The sequence below is a fragment of the Quercus robur genome, chromosome 5 (assembly GCF_932294415.1).
Source record: "Quercus robur chromosome 5, dhQueRobu3.1, whole genome shotgun sequence".
Taxonomy (NCBI): Eukaryota; Viridiplantae; Streptophyta; class Magnoliopsida; order Fagales; family Fagaceae; genus Quercus; species Quercus robur.
Window position 1 is genome coordinate 53380101 of NC_065538.1, and position 25742 is coordinate 53405842.

General features: G+C 33.0%; 1 protein-coding gene and 3 long non-coding RNA genes across 11 annotated transcripts; all 4 read right to left on the minus strand.

Moving 5' to 3' along the window:
- Positions 1 to 4920: 4920 nt before the first annotated feature.
- On the minus strand, positions 4921 to 7392 carry LOC126726336 (uncharacterized). Its single transcript, XR_007655818.1, has 2 exons — positions 6984 to 7392; positions 4921 to 5251 (listed from the first exon to the last, which is right to left on the minus strand). It is a non-coding gene; the product is annotated as an uncharacterized LOC126726336 (long non-coding RNA).
- Positions 7393 to 10293: 2901 nt separating this feature from the next.
- On the minus strand, positions 10294 to 11191 carry LOC126726333 (uncharacterized). The gene is made up of 2 exons (XR_007655813.1): positions 10983 to 11191; positions 10294 to 10588 (listed from the first exon to the last, which is right to left on the minus strand). It is a non-coding gene; the product is annotated as an uncharacterized LOC126726333 (long non-coding RNA).
- A 1096-nt stretch (positions 11192 to 12287) lies between these two features.
- On the minus strand, positions 12288 to 18723 carry LOC126726331 (uncharacterized). Of its 8 annotated transcripts, none has more exons than XR_007655809.1 (9): positions 18360 to 18723; positions 17803 to 17936; positions 17680 to 17722; positions 17049 to 17157; positions 16196 to 16276; positions 14713 to 15059; positions 13099 to 13322; positions 12803 to 12956; positions 12288 to 12672 (listed from the first exon to the last, which is right to left on the minus strand). It is a non-coding gene; the product is annotated as an uncharacterized LOC126726331 (long non-coding RNA). The 8 variants fall into 8 exon arrangements; XR_007655804.1 differs by having other exon boundaries at positions 14713 to 14771; positions 14848 to 15059; positions 17712 to 17936; XR_007655805.1 differs by lacking the exon at positions 17680 to 17722.
- Positions 18724 to 20787: 2064 nt separating this feature from the next.
- Positions 20788 to 25337, minus strand: LOC126726330 (uncharacterized). The gene is made up of 4 exons (XM_050431563.1): positions 24595 to 25337; positions 21579 to 21709; positions 21366 to 21503; positions 20788 to 21105 (listed from the first exon to the last, which is right to left on the minus strand). The coding sequence occupies exons 1-4, from the start codon at positions 24843 to 24845 to the stop codon at positions 21092 to 21094; spliced, it is 534 nt and encodes a 177-aa protein (XP_050287520.1). The 5' UTR covers positions 24846 to 25337; the 3' UTR covers positions 20788 to 21091.
- Between the last annotated feature and the right edge of the window lie 405 nt (positions 25338 to 25742).

Genomic DNA, 25742 nt, shown 5'->3' on the forward strand with positions numbered 1-25742 from the left:
ATCCGTATTTTGCATTTGTGTCTCCTTCTATGTTGGCTTGAAAAAAGATTTCTTTTTCTGCTTTAGTTTGATCTTATACAAAATATTTGTGAGCTCCAACCCAAAATAGTGCTTGCTTGTTTCCAACCCTAAAGCATTGATGAATGAGTTTTCCTTCCTCCTTTCGAAGGAATAAAGAATTTCGGAGCGTCTAGTTAGATTGATGTCATGAAGAACCTTTTTTTTTTTTTGGTTAGCCAATTGAATAGCTTGCAGCTGTTTTCTGAAAACATAAACACATTAAGAAACTGATGTGCTTAAAAAAAAAATCAACTGGTGACAACATTTCAATTATCATATACTAAGGATGACACATGAACATTGTTGTCATCACAATTGCAATATTGGATCTATGAAGTCAATTTTTTTTTAAAAAATATATATATAACAATGACTCTAAAACTGTGCATGACTTCATTGTATAAAGTTAATAAAAAGAGAAAATATAAGACTACAATATTTTGTGCCACAATTTTGTTGTAGATTGTGATTAGTAGAGAAAAAGTGGAAAGTTGATGTTGCCTTAAAATTTTGGCTATTGTCTTTCCACATTGGATAATATTTTGACCAATAATTCTGTAGGTAATTCATGTTACATGCTCATTTTTGTGATTGTGTAAAGAGTATTTTTGATATTTTTGGTTTGTATTTTTGAAGTTGTTTAGGATTGTAATTTATAGTATTTTTCTAGCTTTATGATGAGTGAACTGTTTTAATTATTTTATTCATAATTTTCGTCGTTTGGATATAAATATGTAAATTAAAGCATAAGAATACGTAAATGCAAAGTTAAACATAAATTTATAACCATCCATGATAAATATATATAGACAATTTTTGTTTTTTTTGATTGTTGCATAAATTATTATTTAATTGTCTAGTTATAAATATCTAAATTAAGTAGATGAACTTTTTCAAAAAAAAAAAAAAGAATTTAATAGATGAATATGTAAAATCCTATCACACGTTATTCTTACAACCAAAGAAGGTGCCATTTCACTCATTTGTTTACTGCATGACTGATGATCTTGGTATGTGGCATAAGAGATCCTTCCTTCCCCTTTTAATTTATATTTGAGATGGTAGCAATATATATATATATATATATATATATATAAGTGCCTAATGTTTTGTCTAATAATAAAGAGTCCTCATAGGAACACAAAAAGTCTCAATAATTTCACAACATTATTAAATTACTTTATTACCTCATTTTTTAGACCAACTTCTTTTTTTAATCTCCCTCTGTTTTTGCTTTTTACAATTGATCACATGGTTCTAAAGAGTTTGGATTTTTTTTATTATTATTAAATTTCCCCATTTTTTCAACTTTGTTTGGGTTCTATATTCTTTTGTATGAATGCCAAGATTGAAGAACTGATTGATCTAAGCAGTAATTAATAATAAAAATATACTTGGTACATATGATAGCTATGTCAAAAACAAACAAACCCCATTTCCAAAAATCAAGAACCCATTAATCTCAATAGTAACAAAAACCAAAACTTAGAAAATAATTATAATACCTATGACAAAAACAATCAAATCCCATTTCCAGAAACCAATATTTTGATCAAAGAATCATAGATCAACCATTTCAACCAGCTAACATATAAATGAGAGATCCAAATCCACATCTCAGTCTTTCTAATTAATATATACATATAAAAGGCAAAAAAAAAAAAAAAAAAAAAAACCATCATAGCAAAGTCTAATACATACCAAAAGCAAAGCCTCTTTGGAACATAGGGATCCTAATGTATGAGGCAGCCCTTGAAGCTATGTTTGAATGAATAATAAATTGGTAGAAACCAAAAGATAATATAAAAATATAAAAATATTTTAACATAGCCTTTTCATTTTATTTATAATTGAGAGTTTGACATACTTGAAGAAACAATCCAGCTTTTGAACTTGCAATTTAATAGATAGTTCGTACTCAATTTGTAAAAAATATGAACAACCTACACAACCAAAAGATAATATAAAAAATATTATAGTAAGTTCACACAAGTAACATGAAGAGCATTTTTCTAAAACTATTTGGAGATTCTTGCCTTTATGCAGTTCCATTAATAATGAAAACATCATAGGGTAAGACCCAACCCAAATACTTAATCCAACCTCGTTTTTTAGACCAACCTCTTTTTTTTTTTTTTTTTTTTTTTTTTTATCTCCCTCTATTTTTACTCTTTCACTGTGTTAAAAGCTTCCATTGCCTATTTTAGCACTGTCCTGAATTCTCACCTACATGCTATATATGCCTTCTTTTTTGTTTTTCTTTTTTGATTTTTTATTTTTTACAGTTCATAATTTATGAACCCAACAAAGACAACTGAAGGACCCTTATTCCCCTTAACTTTTATTCTCTCCTAAGCTATCCATTTCATTGATCAATGACATATATTCAACCTCATAGAAATTCAAGCTCTGATTGGTGTCTTTGAAACAATTCCAGTAGTAGCAACATCTCTTCATCGAATGTTTTGGCTTAATTATCATTTTTCAGTCAAATTATAGAAAGCACTTTGATTACACCCACCTAAAAATCAATTTCTAACTAATATTTAGAGATACTTGACTATATATACCAGCTTTTGAACTTGCAATTTAATAGATAATCCATATTAAATTGGTAGCAAATATGAACAACCTATACAACCAAAAGATAATATAAAAAAATCTTAGCATAGCATGTTCATTTTATTTATGATTGAGAGTTGGACACATTTGAAGAAACAATCCAGCTCTATTTACAATGGGATTTCCCAGCAAAGCAGCTCATTCAACAATGTCCTATTTCTTTTGGTTACATAAATTGTTCAGGCAACAATGGAATTTCCCAAAAGGCATATGATACATGGTGTGTGTTTGGTTTCCACTTAAAGCTGCGTTGCGTTTGGGTTGCTGCGTTTTGCTCTTTTTTTTTTTTTTTTTTTTTTTTACGCGTTTTGAGTATTGCGGTTACTGTTCAATGAACAGTAACCGCAAAAGTTGACTTTCTGCCGTGAACAGTGCACATATGCACTGTTCACGGACCCACAAATTTCATTTTTTATCAATTTTTTCATTAAAAATGGGTCCCACAGTACTATTAACATATTTAAAAATTATTTTGCTACAGTGTTTTCAGTTTTCAGTTTTCAGTTTCAGCAAAATAAGTTTTATCCAAACACACCCATGGTTGATGCACTTCGGTTATTTATTGTGAGCTACAAAAGAGAATTTGTAAAATCACATCCCAAAAGGCATATGCAATACTATGGAAGGACTCTAATGTTGCTCCTACATCATAGCTTATGGCAAGATACACTGGTTTGAATGAAAGTTTACAGGTATAAATGCAGTATTGGGAAATTTTCTTCAGACAATCTTGAAAATTTTGAGCAATTGTGCTATGTATTTCATTTAACTTTACATCAATTTGGGGTAATCTTATAGATCTACTAACTATCTCAAATTTGATGGCCTATGATATTATTTTGTTGAGTTTCACATATATGGAAAATGATGCAAACGTTTTGACTCCAGATATTTATAGCCATTTAAGCATATATTTTTGTGAATACATCTCTAAAGTGGACTCAGTTAAAGTCAAGTTTAAGGTAAGTACTCGATTTCCTTCAAAGGCAATATACTAATATAGGGAAAGTAACCTATCATAGAAACCACACTCTCACAGTTCTCCAAAATCCAAATATGATCAGAAACTTGATGTATTAAACCATGCTTTGTAACAAAACCTGTATTTAGAAAGTTGTTCAATGCATATAATAAAAAAAACATCCAATAGGAAAAAAAGAAACCTGAACATTTCAAGCAAAGAGTAACATGGCAATCAGTACATATTTCATCAAAATACATGCTTAAATATAGCTCAATTGACACTTCTTTCTCCTATAATAATTAGTTGAAATGTGAGGTCAAGAGTTTTAAACCTGCTAGGTACGTCTGTAACTTACCAATAAAACAAAATGGACTAGGTGAAATGTATTGGTTGTAAATTGTAATATGTGATTCCCGTATTTATTGGGATGCCTTGTGAGGATATTTTGTGTTCTTAATGTTTCTTAGATTTGTTTCAATGAATTACCTGCCTGAAAAAGAAAAATGAATAAGTAAAAAAATATGCAGATAGTAGAAGTGTTTAGGATGGGGCCATGAAGGTATCAATTCTGCATATAGTAGGATCACTACATATTAAGAGGCATATTTTCTACTTACCAGATTCTATAGTCATATTGATTGTCCATGGTTTAAAGTTGTCCTCTTGGTGGAGGAGATTTAATCCAAGACATTGGAATACCTTTCAGAAGATCCAGCAATTAACAATTATGCAAATCCCTAATTTCTATGGAGTTGCTTATATGAGAATTCTTTGTATTTTTTGCATTACAAATATGAAATTTGCTCCCACACCTACACAATAACATGTTCCATATGACTATGGCTTTGCAATTACATAACCTATACATCAGGCTGAACAATAACATCCATATTAGATTAAGTTCCTTAGCTGGAAAGCAAAATATATTTCCCACTCACATAGATATTTTGTAACATATTGTAAATTTGAAGAATCTTATATTTTTTTTCTTTATTGAAATTTCAACATAGATAGAAAAAGAAAAATATATGAGCAGATGGTGGCCAAAAAATAAAAAGAAGAGCTAAGAGGATTTCAGAAATATCTTCAGTAACATCATAGCCTATGATTCATAGGAAAGAGAAATAGGATTCAGATTCTTTTCTTTTAAATTAATTATTATAGTGGAGTACAAAAGGACGAATTTGAAGGGTTCAAACAGTCAGTTGTTTAAGGTGGCACATAAATATTGGAGAACCATCCAAATTAGTGGAAAAAATTCACAAGGGATCTCATAAAAAAGAAAACACAAACTCTTTACTAATTTAATGGCCACCATTTCATACAGCCATGAGCTATACAATTAAAGCACACAGCATCCCTCGTGTCTTTCATTAAGAGAACATTCTCTTCGATATTCCTTCCCATGACAAGTGTGGTTTGGTGCTGACCAATCAATATACTTAAGCCAAGGCTTAAATCCTATTGGCCCAGACTGTAGTAATGCATTTATAGATTATGTTACAACATAGATAGGTCTACAATCACCCATTTTAGATGGCTTGGGAACCTTAGTAATTCATGAGAAGATGGTGGCGTTTACCTCCTTAATAATTAGTACCTGACCTGAAAAACAATTGAATGGCACTTGTAACATCTTGCACAATACTCTACGCCTATTTAAAAAGGGGACTGAGAAACCATATGGAGTTATACCAGACGGTTTTATCTCCATCCATGCAAATGTCAAACCTTTTAAAAGGTCTAACTCACAAGGAAAATGTAAAAACAGGTCTAGTCCAATTCACACATGGCCAAAATCAAGTTAGAATCCTAAAGACTCTTCGCCTCAAATTGGATTATTTGAATCCTGGGGTAAGTTTTCTCTTTAAATAATAGAATCAATAGAAAGAAAGAATTTATAAAATTTTAAACCTTTTTTTACATCGATAGTTGGGGTTGGGGCATTTGAATTCTAAAATTAAAATTTTCTCCTTGACCCCAATTAAATTTGTAATCAATTTCTTAATCCAATTTATTTATTTTGGGTATCACAAGATAAGGCATTGTTTGATAGTTAACCTGGTGCATTGGTGTAAAATTCATTTTCAATGAAGTCCTCACTCTTTTCTTAAGCCACCGCTTGGTTAGTCAGAAACTTTTTCTGGAACCTTTTTAGTGAAGAAAAAGTAAGTACTTCACCATTCTTGAAATAAGATGTCAAGGGAGTTCTATAATATATATTGAAAAGAAATCCTACAAAGTAAAGGTGGAGGAAGCGGGATTGGTCTTTATGATGAGGATTATTGAAAGAAGTGATGATTTTCTACGATCAGTTTGTTCTGGGAAAAGGTACAAGAGGGTTATTAGCATCTATGGAGGATTTAGCCAAAGCAGAACCATCACAGTTTTTCTTAAGGAAGATTGATGTGCAGTAAGATAGCAAGTGAGACATGAAATGGATCATATCTGAGATGCAATATTGTCAGGCTATGAAATTGCAGTACTGTCAGGCTATGAAACAATCTTTCTTTCATGGGACAACTATCAAAGATGATTAGATGATGGTGATTTGAAACTCCAAATTTTGATTACCAAGTGTGAACAACTTTTGACATGATACTTGTACTAAATGCCAAAAGTTTCAACAAAAATAATAAAACACAACAATTAAGATAATGTAATCCTCTCATCCAGGTTCATCTCACCATGTAGAAGAAAGTTGAGTTGAATTGACATTCATAATAGGGGGAACCATGTTTTACTTTGTTGGAGGAATCATTCAGAGTGTGGTAAAGAAAAAGAGAGAGACAGAGAAGAATCCAAAAAAATGTATTTCTGAAATTAGCATATGCAGGTTTCTACTCTATCTGTATTGAAGAATCCACAAAAAAAAGTATCTCAAGTACTGAAGAATATTAAAATAGATATATACAACATGATTCTTTTAGGGGTCACAACTCACACAAGGGAAAGCTACTAAAATATTGACATTCCAAGTCGCTTGGTATTATAATATGACTGCACATTCTCTCGCATGATTAAAAATCCTGGATGTGACTCAAGAGGTTTCAAAAAAACCCGCACCAATTGTTTGGCCAATTCTAGTAAAAGATGACAGATTTAATATATATATAGATTCAATATAGCTAGAAAATCATAATGAACAAACCCAAAAGAAGCAGTGCTCCAATTAAATATCCCAGCAGTAACAAATTCAACACCCTAGGCAGAAACAAACATAGAAAAAAAAAAAAAAAAACCATCAAGCAAAAGAATAGAGCACACTACGAAATAGTAAAAGGTGACAAATTTAATATATAGATTCAATATAGCTAGAAAATCAAAATGGACATACCCAAAAGAAGCAGTGCTCCAATTAAATAACCCAGCATAAACAAATTCAACACCCTAGCCAGAAACAAACATAGAAAGGGAAAAAAAATCATCAAGCAAAAGAATAGAGCACAAAAGAAATTGGGATGTAGGGATACCTCAATTGAACCACCCGCTTACGTCAGTATTTATATAGATGTGAGGAGAGGAAGGAAGGAAGGAAAGAAGAAAGAGAGGCTGACGTTAGAAGCCGAAACCGTAGAACAAGAATATGAAACTGTGAGTGAAACAGTGCAACAGAAGCTGAAACCGTGAGAATCAAAAGGTGGGGAAGGGGAAGGGACTAAGCCTGAAACAATGAATCAAAACGTGGGGGACAGGAATTTGAATTGCGTAAAAAAAGGAAAGGGAATAGTAATCATGAAAAAACATCAGGTTTGAGTCGTTTGACAAAGGGATGTAGTTGAAAAGGTTTTGGGTGTGGGCTTGGGCTCTAGAGTATAAAAATTGGACTTTAAAGCAAAGAATGGGCTGGAAATAATTTTAGTTTTATCAGTATTTTCAAATTGGTAAAATTTATTTTAAAATTAAATTAAAAATTCAAAAAAGATGATCGGAATGACATGACTATTGATGTGACTCAATGTGAGCATAGTAACATTAAATGCTACGCTTCAGCTTTTAGTAATATATAGATATAAATGTAATTTCTTGTATTTGTGAAGTCAAGTTTGCTCAACCCCTCCACTTCCGATGTTTTTCCTAAATAATTGTAAAGGCTAGATAAAAGCCATGCGACCATCTCTCAATTTCTCATTCTCTTTATTATTTTTTTGCTTTTCCTTTTGATTGACATGAATACGCAAAAGTCATTCCCAGGGGAAAAAAAAAAAAAAAAAAGTCGCTCCTACAAACTTGATACTAACATTTCCTTAACTATAAATTGCATCCCACGATAATGACATTAACTAAGTATAAATATTGCGTTATTGATAAGGTTCGGAAAAACCCATTGAAAAAAAGATGTAGAATTCATACAAATGTTCATATGCGGCAACATACTTGCCAAGATTAAAATAAAAGACAAGTGCAACATTGTCAAAAACCTAAGATTAAAATAAAAGACAAGGTGCAACATTGTCAATTACCTTTTGGTACAACCGCTAGCTTTTAGCACAATTTGTTGAATGCAAAATTAACCATTGCTACATCTCAAAACAAAAGTCTGATATGCTCTACTAGCTATAGGGGCCAAAATTGTGATGTATACAGTAAACCTAAATTGTCTCAGCAAATATTTTCTGGTTCCCAAACAGCTCAATTGAAAAAAACCAATTGCTAGGAAATTCAAACCAGACATACCAGTTCAACAACACAAATAATTGAACTGTAATATATGGAAGAGCATCAAAAACAGATCATTTTACTTCTGATGAATCACCTAAAATGAATAATTAAAAATGCATCTGCTTGTAGAAGAGTAAGATTATGTTTCTAGAGTCTTTCTCTTAAGATTGGAAGCTGAGGCAACATCTGACTGGGCCTGACCAAATACTGACCTGCATGATGTCCAAAGCCACAACTATAATCAAGAGAGGCAAATCAATGATAGAACTAACCTCTCAGAAATGCAGAGCAATTATTATTTGTTTTTCCCAAAATAACTATTTGGCAAATTATTGATGTCCAAGGCAGAAGTAATTTGATTCATCTAGAGAACTATTTTTTTGACACCAAAGATCAAGAGTAGCAATCTACAGTGACTGTTTTCTCTTTTCTTTCTTTTTATTTTTGGCTAAGTTTGCACCAAAAACCCAACCACTGATTCATTTTAACTTACCTTCAGGTTGTAAAGCATTTCTTCCTGCAATGAAGTCATGGTATTTTTTCCATTCATGTTGTTGTCAACCTTAATCACTTTATCATGCAGTTCCACAGTGGCCTAACTAAATAATATACTAACAAATTCTCTTGTCCCCGTCTCAAACTCCTGAAAAAAGCTCAACGTAGAAATTCATCACAAACTGTAATAGGCTTCACCATCCAGCTACTGGCAACCCCCATATCCTATCTGGAGAGCAGAAAAGATTTCTCACTCCCTTGAACCCTCAAGTCTGATGATTCAAGACCATATCTCAGGCTTAATCAGAAAGATAGCCTTTTGCGATAGTATTAAGGATATCCTCATAGCAAAAAATTCTTTTAGTTTCTTTGTGATTTTATACTTAGTCTAGTAAACTATCACTTGTCCGAAAAGTTTAGATTGTTAGGAAATGGTAAATTTAATTACTTAACCATTATTCTAACAACTACCAATAGGTTTAGTTTGATTATAAGCGGTGACACTATTGTAAGCAGCATGTCATAAACATCATAATACAACTTAAAAGATGATATATCTACTCACCCACAGGTTGAACATTTCTTGTGATCCTTACTGAACATGGACAAGCATACAGAACATATGTAGCCCATGTCTATCATCTTTTTATGGCAAAAGCACCTGCAAGTTTCATAGTCTCAACAAGGTGCAAGGAATTCAAAAGGTGGGTGTGTGAGTGTGCATGTATGCTAAATTATTGCTAATACATATTACATATGGGGAAACAAATTAAGATTTTTACTGCTTCAAAGTGATTGCAAATGAGATTGAAGGCTTTGCTTTGATTAAGAAAACAGACTATCCTGACTGATATTAGTAACCCAAGGGTTGTTTCATCACTTCCTATGGTCTTATGGAAGATGTCAACAAAACTACATATTGTGACATTCTAGTACGTTAGCTGTATCCACTATTATTAGACACCCAAACAAACTGTATATAGCCAACAGGCATCAGATTTCCCACCAAGATCCAAACACTAATCTGCAGAAAATACAACCAAATCACTTATACTTATTACTCAAGACACAATCTTTAATAAAATATACCTGAAGATGAAGTGCAACTCCAGCACTTGTTATTCAAGACACAATCTTCAATATAATATATATTTTGCTTCTAAGCAAAAAGAGACTGCCAAAATAGTCAAGAGTACTTTCTTTACCACATTAAAATTGAAAACTATAATTTATCACATTGTACTCAATATCTGGTAAAAAGGCCACAAACCTTCTCAAGTACCTCTAAAAAACACTAAAAATAGCCAAAACTCAAGATGGGTCTAAAAAGATACTCAAAAACATCAATTACTATGATATGACCTTTACACAAACCAAAAAATCTGTTCAATGCTTCAGATGAAGAGAGTGGGGATATGTCAGAAGCTCTTTAAACCAAGCAGCTGAAATCAAAACAGTTTGTGCACACAACACAAACGTACGCGATAACAAAAAATAAAAATTCAGCCTCACATTCATTAGAAAAATAAAAAACAATTTACTAAATTGCTATATGAAAGATAAAAATTCAATCTCCCATTCATTAAAAAAAAAAAAAAATTCACTAAATCACTAACTCATAAACAGTATCCTATTCATTCTTTTATACTAATCTTTGAGTGGCCGAAAATATTCCAGTAGTGGAATGTTTCTAGCAATTTCAACAATTCTCGAACGTTGATCATTATTCTTTGAAAGCACTAGACTTGCTGCCAACTTGTACCGTAAACGTTCCGATCAGCTCTCCTACAAATAATTAGGCATGTAATTAAGAAGTAGTTTAAACAAATTATGTGAAAATTTGTATTTAATTCAAAGAAATTTATTACCAAAAGGGGTAAATGCCTGCTGGAATTATTTGTAAACATGCGTTTTATAACATACATCCCGCAATCATGGGTATTGAAATTTTGTTTCTCAAATAGGAGGAAATTCCATATCAACTTTCGAAATAAAGTAAACAAAAACAACACCCAAATCTCCTATCAAAATAATAAAAATAAAAACCCAAATCAATTAATAGCATTAGGGATTACTAACAATGAATAAAACTAAAGACAAAAATCATGCGTTGATAGCCAAAGAAACTTTAACAATCTGTATAAAATCAACTTCGTCTGAGAGAAAGAGAAAGACAAACGTATTTCAAATATCGTCGCCGAGCAGAGAACGGCCGATACTGTTTCTTCTTTGGGTTTTGTTTAGCTGCCCTGGGTTCTAGTGGTTGATTAATAAGAGAAGAAGCTAATACAGAAGAAGCCGAATTCTAGGTTCTTTAGATAAACCAAATCGGAAGCATGATAGGGAGAATTTTGTTTTTGAGAAAGAGAAGCGCATAGTGATTCTTTATTGCTTTTTTACTTATAAATGTAACTTGTTTAACCGGTAGTCAGTATTTACTCCAAATTAAATGAATGGTCCGGATCAAATTTTTATTCATTTAATGGTTTAGGTTTAGGTGGGTAACATACCTAAAATTTTTATTCATTTAATAATGACCTGAGATTGCATAATTTAGCATTATTGGTAACTCTAAATATCAAATTAAAAAAAATTAGAATAACCAAAAAAAAAAAAAATGCGGGCTTTTAAAAGTGTGTGCACATTAGAAAATTTTAACAAAACTTACACTTTTTATATATATTTATATATATATATATATATATATTATTGATTCCCTTATAGTTCATTTTTAATCAACTTTTAGCATTAATTTAGAATTAGTTTGATTTCTAATTTCAAGTTCAGAATTGCTCGTATCTAACACTTGAATTAATGCAAGTTGGTTGTTCATTTACACTCCAATTAGTTTTTATTTTAGCTACTTGTGTTTGAATAATTTATTTTGCGAAAGTTCTCTTAATTGAGACAGTACCATACCCACTCGAACTCAAAAAATTTTGAGAATTTTCCAAGTAATATATATTCAGATTCTACTGGTTTGATATAAAAGGTTGCTTATAAAGGGTAATAGAGACATAAATTTTGTCGGGGTGTAGTACCATGATTGGAAAAAGAATACCTTGATCACTTAAAAAATTTCATTGGTGTAGTAAATAATGTAACTCAGAAAATTACATTTATTCCCCCTCAAAAAAAGAAATTATATTTATTACAATTTTTACCCCCCCCCCCCCCCAAAAAAAAAAAATATATATATATATATATATATATATATATATATATAGAACACAAGAAAAATTGTAAAAAATAATCCCCACATATTCTCTCTCTAACCTAAGAAAACATTTATACAGAAATCATCATTACATTATATTAGTTGCATGCATCCCCACTTTAATCTTTTCCCCCATGATTTATCATACCAAATCATATCCATGTGTATAGTTGAAGCTTCAGTAATAGCCACAGGGAGTCAGGGACATTGTTAAAGAATAAACAATATATATGCTCAATGAGGAACTAATCGCAATGCTCATCACTCTAAACAGGAATAGATTCTGGACTGATTTCAAAATAATCTTGGATAGATATATATAGTGGGAGAGGAGAATGTATGGACTTTTGTTGAATTTTGGGTTTGGTTTCTACTCAAATTCTGATTTTCCCTTTGTCGACGAAGGTCTCTCGTAGCCTTAAACCTTAGATCATCACTATAGGTACTTGGTTCAGGAATCATGTCTGGAACAATCATTCGCCCCTCTTACGACTTCAGACATGATACATGATAGGCCTTCGTGATGGGGTTGCATTTGTCCACAGAAGAGCCACTTTAACCAAAATTTCAGCTTCTTTTATATGTTGACCTCAGACCCCAAGCTCTCATCAATTAGCTTCATCAAGTTCCCCCTTTGTTGCAAATGGCAAGACTGAAATATATAAATTATCCTATTACTATCATGCAAATATTGCTAGTAGCTACACAATTAGTAAGTAATAATTGAAGCATTAACGATATATGTGTAATGAATCAAACAGGGATAGGAAGTTAGAAAGTACCAGATCTAAAAGGCAAACACAAATGTCACTTGGCATAAAATTATTGTTGCTCTCTCCACTGAGAACTTCTAAGGCCACACAACTCCAAAACTTATAAACATCTATTTTGTAGGTCAAATAACCCCATAATACATATTCTGGTGCCATATATCCACTGCAAATCAAAATCTCAATGTCTTATGATTCAACTCCAAAAGTTAGAATATTTTGCTAACCTCAAATATAATTATTAAAATTATAACATATATAACTAGAAGGTTCATTAATAAGATGGGAACTGACATAGTTCCAGCTACCTTGGTGCTAATGTCAGTCTTCTCCTCTTAATCAAGTTTAGCCAATCCAAAGTCAGATATTTTAGGATTTAAGTCTCCATCTAGCAACACATTAGTAGCTTTGATGTCTCTGTGAACAATCTTGAGTCTTGATTCTTCATGGTAAAAAGCTAAGGCCCTTGCTATCCCAATACATATCTTAAGCCTTGTAGGCCAGTCTAGTTTAAGCTGATTGATTTCTAGACCTACCAAAGAAGAAAATACTGCTGACTCAACTCAATTACTCAAATAAGAAGAAACCAGTAACCAGAAAACTCAAATCTGAATCCCATAGAGCTGACCATCCAGAAAATCAAGAAAAGAATCCAAGGATGGTCTGGAAGCCAGATAAGCTCACCTGACTTAATTTTTTGCTACATATAATTAAATTCAAATCATGGAAAAAATTTCATCTCATATTTTTTTTCATAATAGCTCAGTGCTAAGCAAGATTACATAATACTCACCAAATAATACATGGGCTAAGTTATTATTTTCCATGTACTCATAGACTAACAATAATTGCTCCCCTTCAATACAACATCCATAAAGCTTCACCAGATTTGGGTGTTGCAAACAAGAAATCATGCCTATTTCATTTAAAAATTCACGATTTCCTTGCTTTGATTTAGATGAGAGTTGCTTAACTGCTATGACAGTACCATCAGGTAGTTCACCCTGCCCCAAACCTTATCGGATAAGCAGGAAAATCAATACTCAATGGGATCAGCCATGTAAGAGTAATACCTTTTTTTTTTTTTTTTGCTAAACATTTGCTAAACGAGTAATACCTTGTACACAGGACCAAAATCACCTTATCAAATTTTGTTGGCAGAATAGAAATCATTAGTGGCTGCTTTTATTTTTTTTGAAGGTAAAAGTTCTTGTCTGCAAATTTAGTCCTGTAATATCTGTTCAAGGAGGCATATATGAAGCCATATGATAAGTTAGTTTTCTTTGTAATTACTTTCATGATTCACACTTAAGGAAAGATGATATGCTCATATGAAAATTATATGCTCAAGTGCATAAAAATTGTAAATTTTCATTGTAACTGCGCAGAAACTTATCATTACTTGAATAAGAAATTGAGAATTCAATTCAGTAAAAAAGAAATCAACCCTAACAATTTAACACAACAAAATTTTGAAGAAAAAAAAAAAAACTTCTAAGTAACTCATATACTTCTGATAAATTACAGATTGTCCCAAAAACTTAAATTATTTGGAAATGGTGAATTAATCACTTAACCATAAATCCAACAATCGCTCTCATATAGACCCAAAATGCCCCTTAATAAGTGTGGTCCAACACATGGGATATTTAACATTTTAAATAGGAGCTGGTTCTCACAGTTTCTGCATACAAACCCCAAGTAGAAACTACAGACTCAGATTAAAGAAAAGCCAAGCTGCTACGAAATGTGTCATCAGTGCTCTTTTCTTTCTTTCTTGTTAGTGCCAACACTATCTACCACTTTCTTTAAGCACAATATTTTGCTTTTTCCTTTTTACACTCGCCCTACTTTCTTTTCTCAATAATTTCCCCTAGAAAGTAGGATGGTACTCGTTCAATTTTAAGAGCATTAATACTCACCCTTTATACTTGCCACACTCCAGCTTTCTTGTTGTTGTTGCCCCAATATATGTAACTAGCTGAAAGGAAAATGACAAAGAATGGCAAGTAAAATATAAGAAACTATTTATTGGATAAAACTGGTTTTAGTTTTACCTTGTAGAGTTCAACTAACACATTGCCAAGAGATTCCTAAGAATCAAAAGGGCAGAGATGACAAAAAGATTTGATAGCCTCAATTGCCTCGTCAAATCGATCCAATTGTTTCATCACAACTGCCATGTCTTTCAAGGCACTATCAACCTGGTCCCCAGCATTTATGGCAGACCATAACAAGGAAATTGCCTTTCTTGGATCCGATCTATCAACTGCAGTTGGAGAAACAAACATTTAATAATATATATAATCAATACAGAATGGAAAATAACAAAAATTCCAGATGGGTAATCTTCAAACATGAAAACTATCAAATTTTTATGGAAGAAAGGTCGGTCTCTAAAATCCGTATGTTCAGCACAGTTCAGATACATTCTCTTTGGCTATTCTTAAAATTTTTTTATAAATGTTTCCTTGATTACTACTTCTCTTTTCTCACAATATTTTTAAGATAAGCTTCGTAACAAGAACCAAATCAATAACATTCAAGAACCAGGAAATTCCAAAAAGCAAAGGGAACTTGCAATTCAATTCAATCAATCAGAATCCAGAAAAAAACCCATTAGTCTAACCATATGAAAGCACAAAAAAATCTCAGGGATAGCATCATCGGCCTCAACTTCCGTGCCAGCGGTGGCATGGAAAACCCCATCTTGTTGTTGCTCCACATAGCCTTTTCTTAAAATTCAAATCTGGCAGTCACTTTCCTGAGAAAATCTTCAAACCCTTTTCTTGAATTTCCAAGAAAAGTGTTTTTTTTTTTCTTTCAGTTGTTGGAGAACCACTTTCTATTTAAGGATAACTTAGAGCATTCAGGAAGAGAGAGAGAGAGGATCAGATTTTCTGGGGAAAAACATACCCCTGGCACAGAAAGGTACCAGGCCACTGACTGCATATGAGGAAGAAAAGATTATGTATTCAATATATTACAAGACTACATAGGCAATCCCAGAAAATTCTCAAGTACCTACCCTAGATAAGACCCTAATTGAACCACAAACAATCAGCCTCAATTACCTACCCTAGATAAGACCCTAATTGAACCACAAACAATCAGCCTCAGTTCCCTAACCTATCAATGTCTAAATTCAAACTCCACTAAAAAAATATGCTCTATCAACTATTTGTGCATCTATAAAGAGCAAACTAAGAACAAAGTTTTCATTTTTCAACAAATAGATTACACTGTCCATATTGGGAAAGTAGAGAACATCCCAGCAATGCAGAATTATCAAAATAAGGGAGTAGAAAACTGAAATGTCCAAAGTCAACCATTAAAAAAAGGTAGTAATAATAATAATCATAAATAGAAAATTTAAACTTAATGAAATTACAAGCAGTTGCATACCAACAAACCTTGCTGATCTGGAAAGGCAGCAACACATCTTGTCTGGTACTTTAGAGGTGAAGTGATTCTCTTGAACTCAGTCTGTTGGCATTTGGACCATGATTAGACTTGAAAATTTAAAGCAAAATAAAGGGAAGATAAGACAATGAGCACTATCAATGAATCAAACACAATTTACGTTTGAAATTTCACGGTATCTCAACCATGTGCTCATTATTATGTACACATATACTTTCTAATAACAATACAAGTACAAAACAAGGATATTTGTAAATCCCATGAAGAAGGCAATTGTAAAATTCAACTCCTTTTATACTGAAGCTTGGAGTTCTACTTGTGCTTATTGAAACAACAAAGAAGTTACTCAACTCATATCACCATGATGCAAACCACAAAATACTCGTGTAGTTTAGTTTCTGGTATAAAGAGACAGTAAACTAATAGAAATGAGAAACAGCAAAGAAACCTATTCCATACCCAGTTCACAAAGCTTCCAACTAAATATTGATAAATACAAAGCTTCCATATATTTATCAAAGATGTAAACCAATATCAGGCATATATGTTTATGTCAACAAAATATACATATTTCCAGAATCACACTTGTTGAGTGATTAGATGATAAAGCCACCCATATGTTGAACCATACAAGCAAACAAAGAAACATGCCAACCAAAATAATGTATCATATTTTGTCTGTGGGACTCACAGGAGAATCCTTAGCAACAAGAAATGAGGAAGCACTTGTGAGTCGTGCTGCTAGCATCCGCAAATAATATGTAAGGAGTCATGTTCATAAGATTAAAATTCCGCATCCAACTTCTGGTGGTTATGAAAAAAAAAATGCTCTAACCTTTTAGAGTGTTGATACAAAAAGGTCTCTATACTGCATAGAAATCATTTCTCTTGCTCCAGCATTTGTAAACATCTCTCTTAGTAGCTACAGACCACTTGGGTTTTTCCTGTGTTTTCAACCCAAAATTTGCTTTCACAGCAGACTAAGGAATGCAGTAAAAGCTAAAGAAAGTACTGAATAATGACCATCATCACTGCCTCAAATTTGTTCGGAAAAAATAAATAAACGAACTAGTCAATCGCAAAAAAAGGTTTTGCTAACAATAGCAAAAAGTTAATGTCACATACAGTGAATCGATTAGCAGCTGATAAATTTATAATAAAAAGTTGGAAATACAAATTTGAAGCCAGGACCCTCCACCCTATCTTGTTTTCTATCAAGTCCAAACACATGCACACAGAATCAATTATTCATTGGGGAACGGGGTGTGGAGAAGAATCAATGATTCACTGGAACACTTAAAAGCAATAGTAAATTAAATTTTAAGGATCAGAAAAGGCCAATAATAAGATTATCCAATAAGCTAAAGCTAGAAGTTGATATCCCCTAATACTGTGCAGACATACCCTTACATGATCACATTCTAGAAGCCTAGATCTACATATCAAAAGTGAAAAAAGTTCTCAACCTTTAAGTGCGAAACATTACTGCCAGACTTACAAAGTGTTGTTCTGTAATAATGAAGCATCTGATTGTCAAAGAAAGATGCAAGAAATCATTATTGGTTCATTTTATTAGATGAGAATGTCACCAGAGGGTTCTGCAAGTTGAAAACTATCAGATTGCAATCTGCAGTGTCAACAACCATCAGGGGATGCCGCATTGTAAAAGAATAAAAGCGGTTAGGGAGTATGCACTGGATTTGACTGCCTTGTATCCCAGTACCTAATAATTGGAAGGAAACCAACAGAACAATTAGCAGTCAAGGGCACAAAAGCATCAAGTTGCAAACATAATAGATCAAGAGCATGCAAAATGATATATAGTGCAAAAGAACCATAATTATGTCATAAGTAGTGAGTGCCAAAATATGTTCAAGTATATAGAATAAATAAATCACAATTAGCAACAAAATCAGTAAAAACCACACCGATGAAAGTACAAAGAAAAGCCCGTTAGTCTAAACCATATGAAAGCAAAAAAAAAAACCCATTAGTCTATAAAATCCCTTCGCCGGGAAAAAGCTTGTTGTTGTACATGCCACAAATTTCAGAGGAGAAACATAGAAAATAAATGAAAAATCTTTTAAAACATCAGGAACATGAAAATTAATTCAAGTCCGTATACATTTGAAAGGATATTCCTCACCAGAGAAAATCTTCAGACCCTTTTCTTGATTTGAGAGATTGGAAACTTTGTACATAACTTCCTCATCACCGTCAGTAGTCTGCAAAAACAGAAGAAATTTTTTTTTAATTAAATTAAATTAAGAAATTAAGTATTTCAAAATTAAAAACCCATTTGAAGAGAGAGAATCAGATTTTCTGGGGAAAATCTTTGAACCCGTTTCTTGAATTGAATACGTCTGTTTTTGTGGTAAGGAAAACCACTTTCTTGAGGGAAAATTTTCTGCTGTTGAAGATGGGATGGATTGGGTTATCCGGGAAAGTGTGAGAAAAAAAGTGAGAATTTTTTCAGAGAGAAAAGTGGAGAAAGGGTGAGGGAAAGTGAGAGAGAGGAATTGAAAAGACTAGCCGTTTATAAATTATATATAGACTAGCCGTTGCACGTGCGACTTTCTTTCATATAGACCCAAAACAAAATGACGTCTCAAATGATATGCTGATTTTCAAATTTTTTTAAAAAAAAATACCAATTTTTAAATATTTTTTGATGAATAAAAAATCATTGTTCTTTTTTTCACCCCTTCTTCTTTGTGCTTTCAAAATACCAATTGATGGAATAACCATTTAAATTTTTTTTGGAAAGTAACGATAATAATTTATTAAAAAATCTTTGTTCTTATATTTTAAAAAAATTAAAGGGCAAATTACAACTTACCCACCTATAATTTGGTCGAAATTTAAGTTGTCTATTTGTGATTTAAATTTAGACACTTTACCCACTTAAGGTTAACTCAGTTAAACTACTGTAACTCATATCTGTTAAAAATATGGCTGGATATGTAATTTTGCTCCACTTTTATATCCCTCTCCTCAAAAAACACAAAAAAATATAAAAATACAAGATCAAAAAGAATCCAATGGAATACTTGCGCTATGAAATTTCAAACCACATATAAGTAACTTAAATTTCAGTCAAAACTCAGGTGGATAAAATGTCAAATTTCAAATCATAGGTAAGCAATTTAAATTTCGATCAAACCACAAGTAAATAAGTTGTAATTTGCCCAAAATTAAAGAGTTGGTTTATTTGTTTGTGTGGTTTTCCTCACATTGATATTATCATTAAGCCCAAAAAAAGAAAAAAAAAAATATTTTTGTATCTTAATATCTCATATTTTGTATTGGTGTTTTAAATTTTAATATTACTTTTTCTTTTTATATTTCCCTCTACTTTAAGTTGTACGAGAATAACTAGTAGCAAAACCATTTACGCTTAGGATTATAAATCTGTAACATATGACTTACTAATTTACAAATATAGAATCACTTAATTATAACTATAGTTACAAATATTGTGTTCAAGTACCTTTAAAAATCCTTTTTTAGCATTTTAGCAAGAGTAAGGCTTCCATACATTAATTTGAATTGTAATATCAATATGGATATGTTTAAACAAGGTCGCTTTTAGTTTTCGTAATAATTAGGTCTGACTCTGGGAACCAAATTCAAAATTTTATATTAAAATAACGATATAGAAAAATATCCACATTCAAAAGTTTATGAGCCAACATAAAAAAAAAAAAAAAAAAAAAAAAAAAACATGATTTGAACTTGTTTAGACCTAATTTAATCCTTGTTTCTTGTTAGGTTGATTTATCCAAAAAGTGAGCGACTTCTAATTAGTTTAAGTTACATAATTTATCGTTATTGGTAACTCTAAATATCAAATTTTTAAAAATTAAGAAAAAAAAAATTTTGGGGTCTTAAAACTTTGTGTCAAGATTAGAAAACAGTAACCAAATTTCCATTTTATATATATATATATATATATATATATATATTCCCTTATGGTTCATTTTTAATCTCCTTTTAGCATTTAGAATTAGTTTGATTTCTTTAGACTTCGGGCTCAGAATTGCTTGTATCTAACACTTGAATTAATGCAAGTTGTTGGCTCATTTACATTCGAACTAGTTTTTATTTTAGCTACTTGTGTTTGAATCATTAAGCGACCACTCAAAGCCCATAAATTAACCGATGATGGGCCTGACAGAGATTTTTTTTTTTTTTTTTTTTTTTTTTTTTTTTGCACAAGGCCTGACAGAGATGTTGTTACAACTGACAACTCGATGACTTAATTATATGCCAAATTTCTTGCTGCTATCATTTTTCAACTTTTATTATAATAATTGTCTAGTTCACTTGCTTCTATTTTTTAGATTACGAACAGATTAATAGATGCATGGCAGTATGGCACATTGAATGAAGCAAATAGCAATGCTTGCTTTCAAAAGATTAACTTATTTTACCTTATTTAAATTACAAAAAGTACTCTTTAAAATCAAGGTTGGTAAATGGCACCCACACCACACCACACCTTCAAAAAGTGCAAGGCATAATCAATAAAGAAATGTGTAATATCTAAAGAACGAATAAATAATAACCAAAGAACCAACTTCTTTTTTTTTTCATCATTTCTCTGTTGAAAACATGGGTAATTGTCTCACATTGCTATTGAACACAAAATTATATAATGCAACTATAGCTGCAATACTAATATTCCAACTAATAAATGGTCAAAGAGTGCTAATGTAGACAGTTTCAATCTGAATATCATGATAAAGACAGCTAATATGGACTGTCAAATATAATGGTCAAAGAGTGCTAATATAGACAGCTTCAATCTGAATATCGTGCTAATATAGACAGCTTCAATCTGAATATCTTCACCAGCTAAAACTTTACTTGGAGATTTCAAGACCGATCATCTGAAAACAGGCAAGGCACTCAGATTCAATACTCAAAAGGAAAATGAAAAGAATTAGCATGATGGAAATGAAAAGCTAATTACTGAATTTGACTCTAAATTAGATAAAGAGAAATAGTTGAAAATAATATGAAAGCAATTGAGTTGTTAATTCACAAATGAAAACATAGAACATATATCGAAATTATGGCAAATTTTTAGCAAATTTTTCCCATGAATATGAAAATAGAAGAAAACAAATGTCATTGCTTTCACAAATACCTCGACACCGCCTCTCTAATTCTTGAATTTTTTCCTTTGCAACCTCCAATTGTTCACTAGCTAGCTTCTTTTGATTCTCGCTATTTATAGTCAGCGTATTCTTATCTTCAATACATTGTTTTTGAAGAACATTCTTTTCTGCAAAATCAAATTTTAATCAATTGTACAAGTAACAACTAATAACAAAGAATTTTTATTGTCTAAAAGGCTCACCACTCTCTAGTATTGAGAGGTTTTTTTCTAAGTCAATCTTCTGTCGCCATTGTTTTTGGTAGCTCTCTTCAGACTTAAAATATCTTTCTTTCCACTTCAAATCGTAGCGGCATACGTCTGCTCGCCTGGACCTAAAATTCATTTTTGAGACAATTATAAATTTTATGCAAAGAAAAGAAAGAATACAAAGCCAAAAGAATGGCCACAGCAAAATAGAGCGGAAAAAAACAAAGCAGGAAAAATAGCAACAAGTATAACAGAGAGCAACATTTACTAACAAGTAGCAATAGATGCGGATAACAGTCTCAGCTTAAAACATAGAGCAATAAGTTTCTCAAAAAAAATAAAATAAAACATAGAGCAATATAATAACAATAAAGAGCAATATCAGCTCACACCAGATCAAAAAAATATATTGAAACATGGGAATTGAAAAAGTAAAACTTCTAATCAAGCCAATGGTCTGACATATGAAAGAGGTGGAGGCAATGATGAGGAGGATGGGCTTTCATGAGAGTTGGATTTCTCTCATTATGATGTGTGTGACCACAATGGAGTACTCAGTTCTAATTAACGGGGAAGCAAAAGGAAAAATAAACCCAACTAGAGGCTTGAGACAAGGGGACCCTATATCCCCTTACCTTTTCCAACTTTGTACTGAAGGGTTCTCTGCTATGCTTAAGAAAGAAGAGAGGGATGGGCAGATTAAAGGAGTGGCTGTATGCAGAGGTGCTCCGCGCGTATCCCACTTGCTCTTTGCTGATGACAGCATAGTTTTTTGTAGAGCATCAGTGGAAGAATGTGATAGGCTTATCAAAGTTTTGGAGGAGTATGAAGGTGACTCGGGGCAGAAGCTTAACAAGGAGAAAACCTCCCTCTTTTTCAGGAAGAACACTCCTAGAGAAACCCAAGAGTATGTACAGCGAAGATTTGGGGCTCAAATTGTCCACCACCATGAGAAATACCTAGGACTGCCACCATTAATTGGTAGAGGGAAACGTAAAACTTTTAACCGAATCAAGGATCAAGTGGGGAGACATTTAGCTGGGTGGAAATGAAAGTTGCTGTCAAATGCAAGTAGGGGAGATCCTCATCAAGGCGGTGGCCCAAGCCACACCCACGTACAGGATGAGTTGCTTCAAAATCCCAAACTCTTTGTGCAACGAGCTAAACTCCATGATTAGTAACTTTTGGTGGGGACAGAAGGATAGGGAAAGGAAGATGGCATGGGTCTCATGGAAAAAATTGTGCACTCCAAAGGAAAGGGGAGGTATGGGGTTTAGGGATTTAAAAGCTTTTAACTTGGCCCTACTCGCTAAGCAAGGCTGGCGAATGCAGAATAATCAGACCTCTTTGATTTATAGGGCCTTCAAGGCGAAATACTTCACACAATGCTCCTTTATGGAAGCCCAGTTGGGAAGGAGGCCATCCTATGTATGGCAAAGCATCATGGCAGCTAGGGAGATAGTAGAAAGGGGGTCAAAGTGGTCTATTGGGAATGGGGAACAGGTTCGTATTTGGAAAGATCGTTGGCTCCCAACCCCGAGTTCATTCAAAGTTGTAAGCCAAAGACCTCCTCATGCTGATTCTGAGCTGGTGGCAAGCCTCATTGATATGGAAAGGAGAGGGTGGGATGTACCCAAAGTGAGAAATACCTTCATACCCCAAGAAGCCCAAGCAATCCTAGGCATCCCCATCAGTCATAGACTACCTCAGGACTCGCTGTTATGGGCTTGGACTCCAAGTGGTAAATTTACTGTCAATAGTGCATACAAAGTGGCCCAGTTGCTGTTGAGAGAGGCAGACCAAAAGCTGGAATGGGGGGAGAAGTCAAACAATTCAGGTATGCAAAGCTTGTGGAAGCTGATTTGGAATTTGAACTGCCCTCACAAGATAAAACACTTTATGTGGAGAGCATGCCTGAACATACTCCCAACAAAATACCAGCTAAGACGCAGGGGAATTGGGCGAGATGATAACTGCGAGTTCTGTGTGGCTGCTGTGAAACGACGGGACATGCTTTGTGGGGGTGTAAATTGGCAGGGGAAGTATGGGGAAATATAAGACTGAAGTTGCTTTTCTTTTGAGACTACGCCCAGGGATTTCATAGATGTTGTGTGGGAAACTAAGCTCAAGAAGCCTGAAATAGACTGGGAATTATACAAACACAGTCACTGTGACTAAGATTGGTCATATACTCACCTAACAAGAAAAGGAAATGCATGGGCTATTTATATAAAATCAGAGAATCCAGCTGCATGCAATTCAATTATACAAACACAGTCTCATTCCTTTTTTTTTGGTTAGAGGATATTGACAGAATGACAAGTCCCATTATTCATTAATTATATGGTATGTGATTTATGCAATTGCAAGACTCAAGGATTATGAGAAGAAGAATATAAGAAAATACTTAAGTATTCTTGGAGTATGGTGAAATGATGCTCTCTCTTTTCACATTTATGATGGACTTGTTATGAATTTAATGAGCGGATTTTACCATAAATGTGAGATGAGAACACATTATTCACCGTGCTTCTAAGGTACCTAAGAATTACTCGAGAATATATATACGCATGTATTAGATAATTATTAATTGTTAATTGAGAATTTACTTTAGATGCAAAGTTTCAGGAAGTAAACAGTGAACAAAGGCCACTATTAGAGGAATATACAATGCACGCTCCAAAATTGTTGAGTGGAATGAAAAATCAGACTTATTATGCGTTATTTGAATTGAATGAGATTTATTTTGGTCAATTTATACAGTTGTACCTTAAAAAAAAATGTGAAACAGGACCATAATTAACTTAATGATGAGAATTCTTTGCGGTCATTATGGTCGGCCAACGTGAATAAGATACATTAAAACAAAAAGAAACATGATAATATTAATAACGCACCAATGACATCAGTGATCAGAAGATAGATGAAAGCAAAGCAAAAGGGTATCGAAAAGCAATCACATGGATAATGCAAAGAATAAACAACAAAGATTTTGTTTATTTTTACGTACCGGGGGTGAATCAAGGCGCGGTTGTCGAAAGATAAGTAGAAGGCGGCGCAGAGAACGACGACAATCACCCACCGCAACCAAATACACCTCGGAAATGTGGTGAGGAAGAGGAAGCGTAGGGCAGTCACGAATACACCCATCAAAGCCACGGGTATAGCTACATCCAGAACTCTATCCCTCACCCTTTCTATGAAATACTCAAAGACGATGAAGACAACGATCACAGAGAGGATGATGAGGCACTCCTTCATTCTGTAAGAGTTTGGATTTTCAATCGGTAAGGGTTTTGATAGGGTTTTAGGTTCGAAAAAGTTATATAGTAGTAGGACAGAGTTAAATCGGATGGTCTGTACTTATTGGATTTTGAATCGAATGGTCCATATGGGTTTTGATAGGGTTTAAGCTGACAGAGTGCGTGTTTGTGTTTGTGTTTGTGTGAGTGTTTGTGTTTGTTATTTTGGTCCGGATAAAAACCACCTAGGTCCATGTCCGAATCCAAGTCCAATTTCAGTTCAGTGTTTTTTTTTTTTTTGGGGGTGGGGGGGTGTTGTGTGCGGGGGTGGGTTGATAGAGTAGAGACAACAAAAAAAATTGAAACCATGAATGAATAGGATTGAGATGCAGTGAAGTGAAGTGAAGTGAGAAAATAGTGGGAAAAAAAAAATATGTGAAGAAAGAAGAAGAAGATGAAGAAGATGAAGTTGAAGAAGAAGGTGAGCAGTAGATGGAGAGATCTGTGGGTCCGTGGCTTGACCCGATTTTGAAGGATATAAACAAATACATTAATTCAAGCCACGTGGCTTGACCCGATTTTGAAGGATATAAACAAATACATTAATTCAAGCCACGTGGCAACGAACCAGGATATTTTTAATAATATTAACCAAAAAAATATAGAAGCTAATTACTTAATGCTACCCAAAAAGAGGAACTAATTACTTAATTAATGCCATTATTAAACACCGGTTGTCAGTTAAAGTAATCACATCCCAATAAAACTCTTTTTCTATTTCTCCTTCGTGTTATTCCATAACTAAAATTTTTATGCTGTAATTTTTGCTTCAATTTTAATGTGTCAGTCGCTTTGAATAAACTCGTCATAATTTTGACTGCTTAAGTGAGCTTATAAATTCATCTTTTTACTTTTA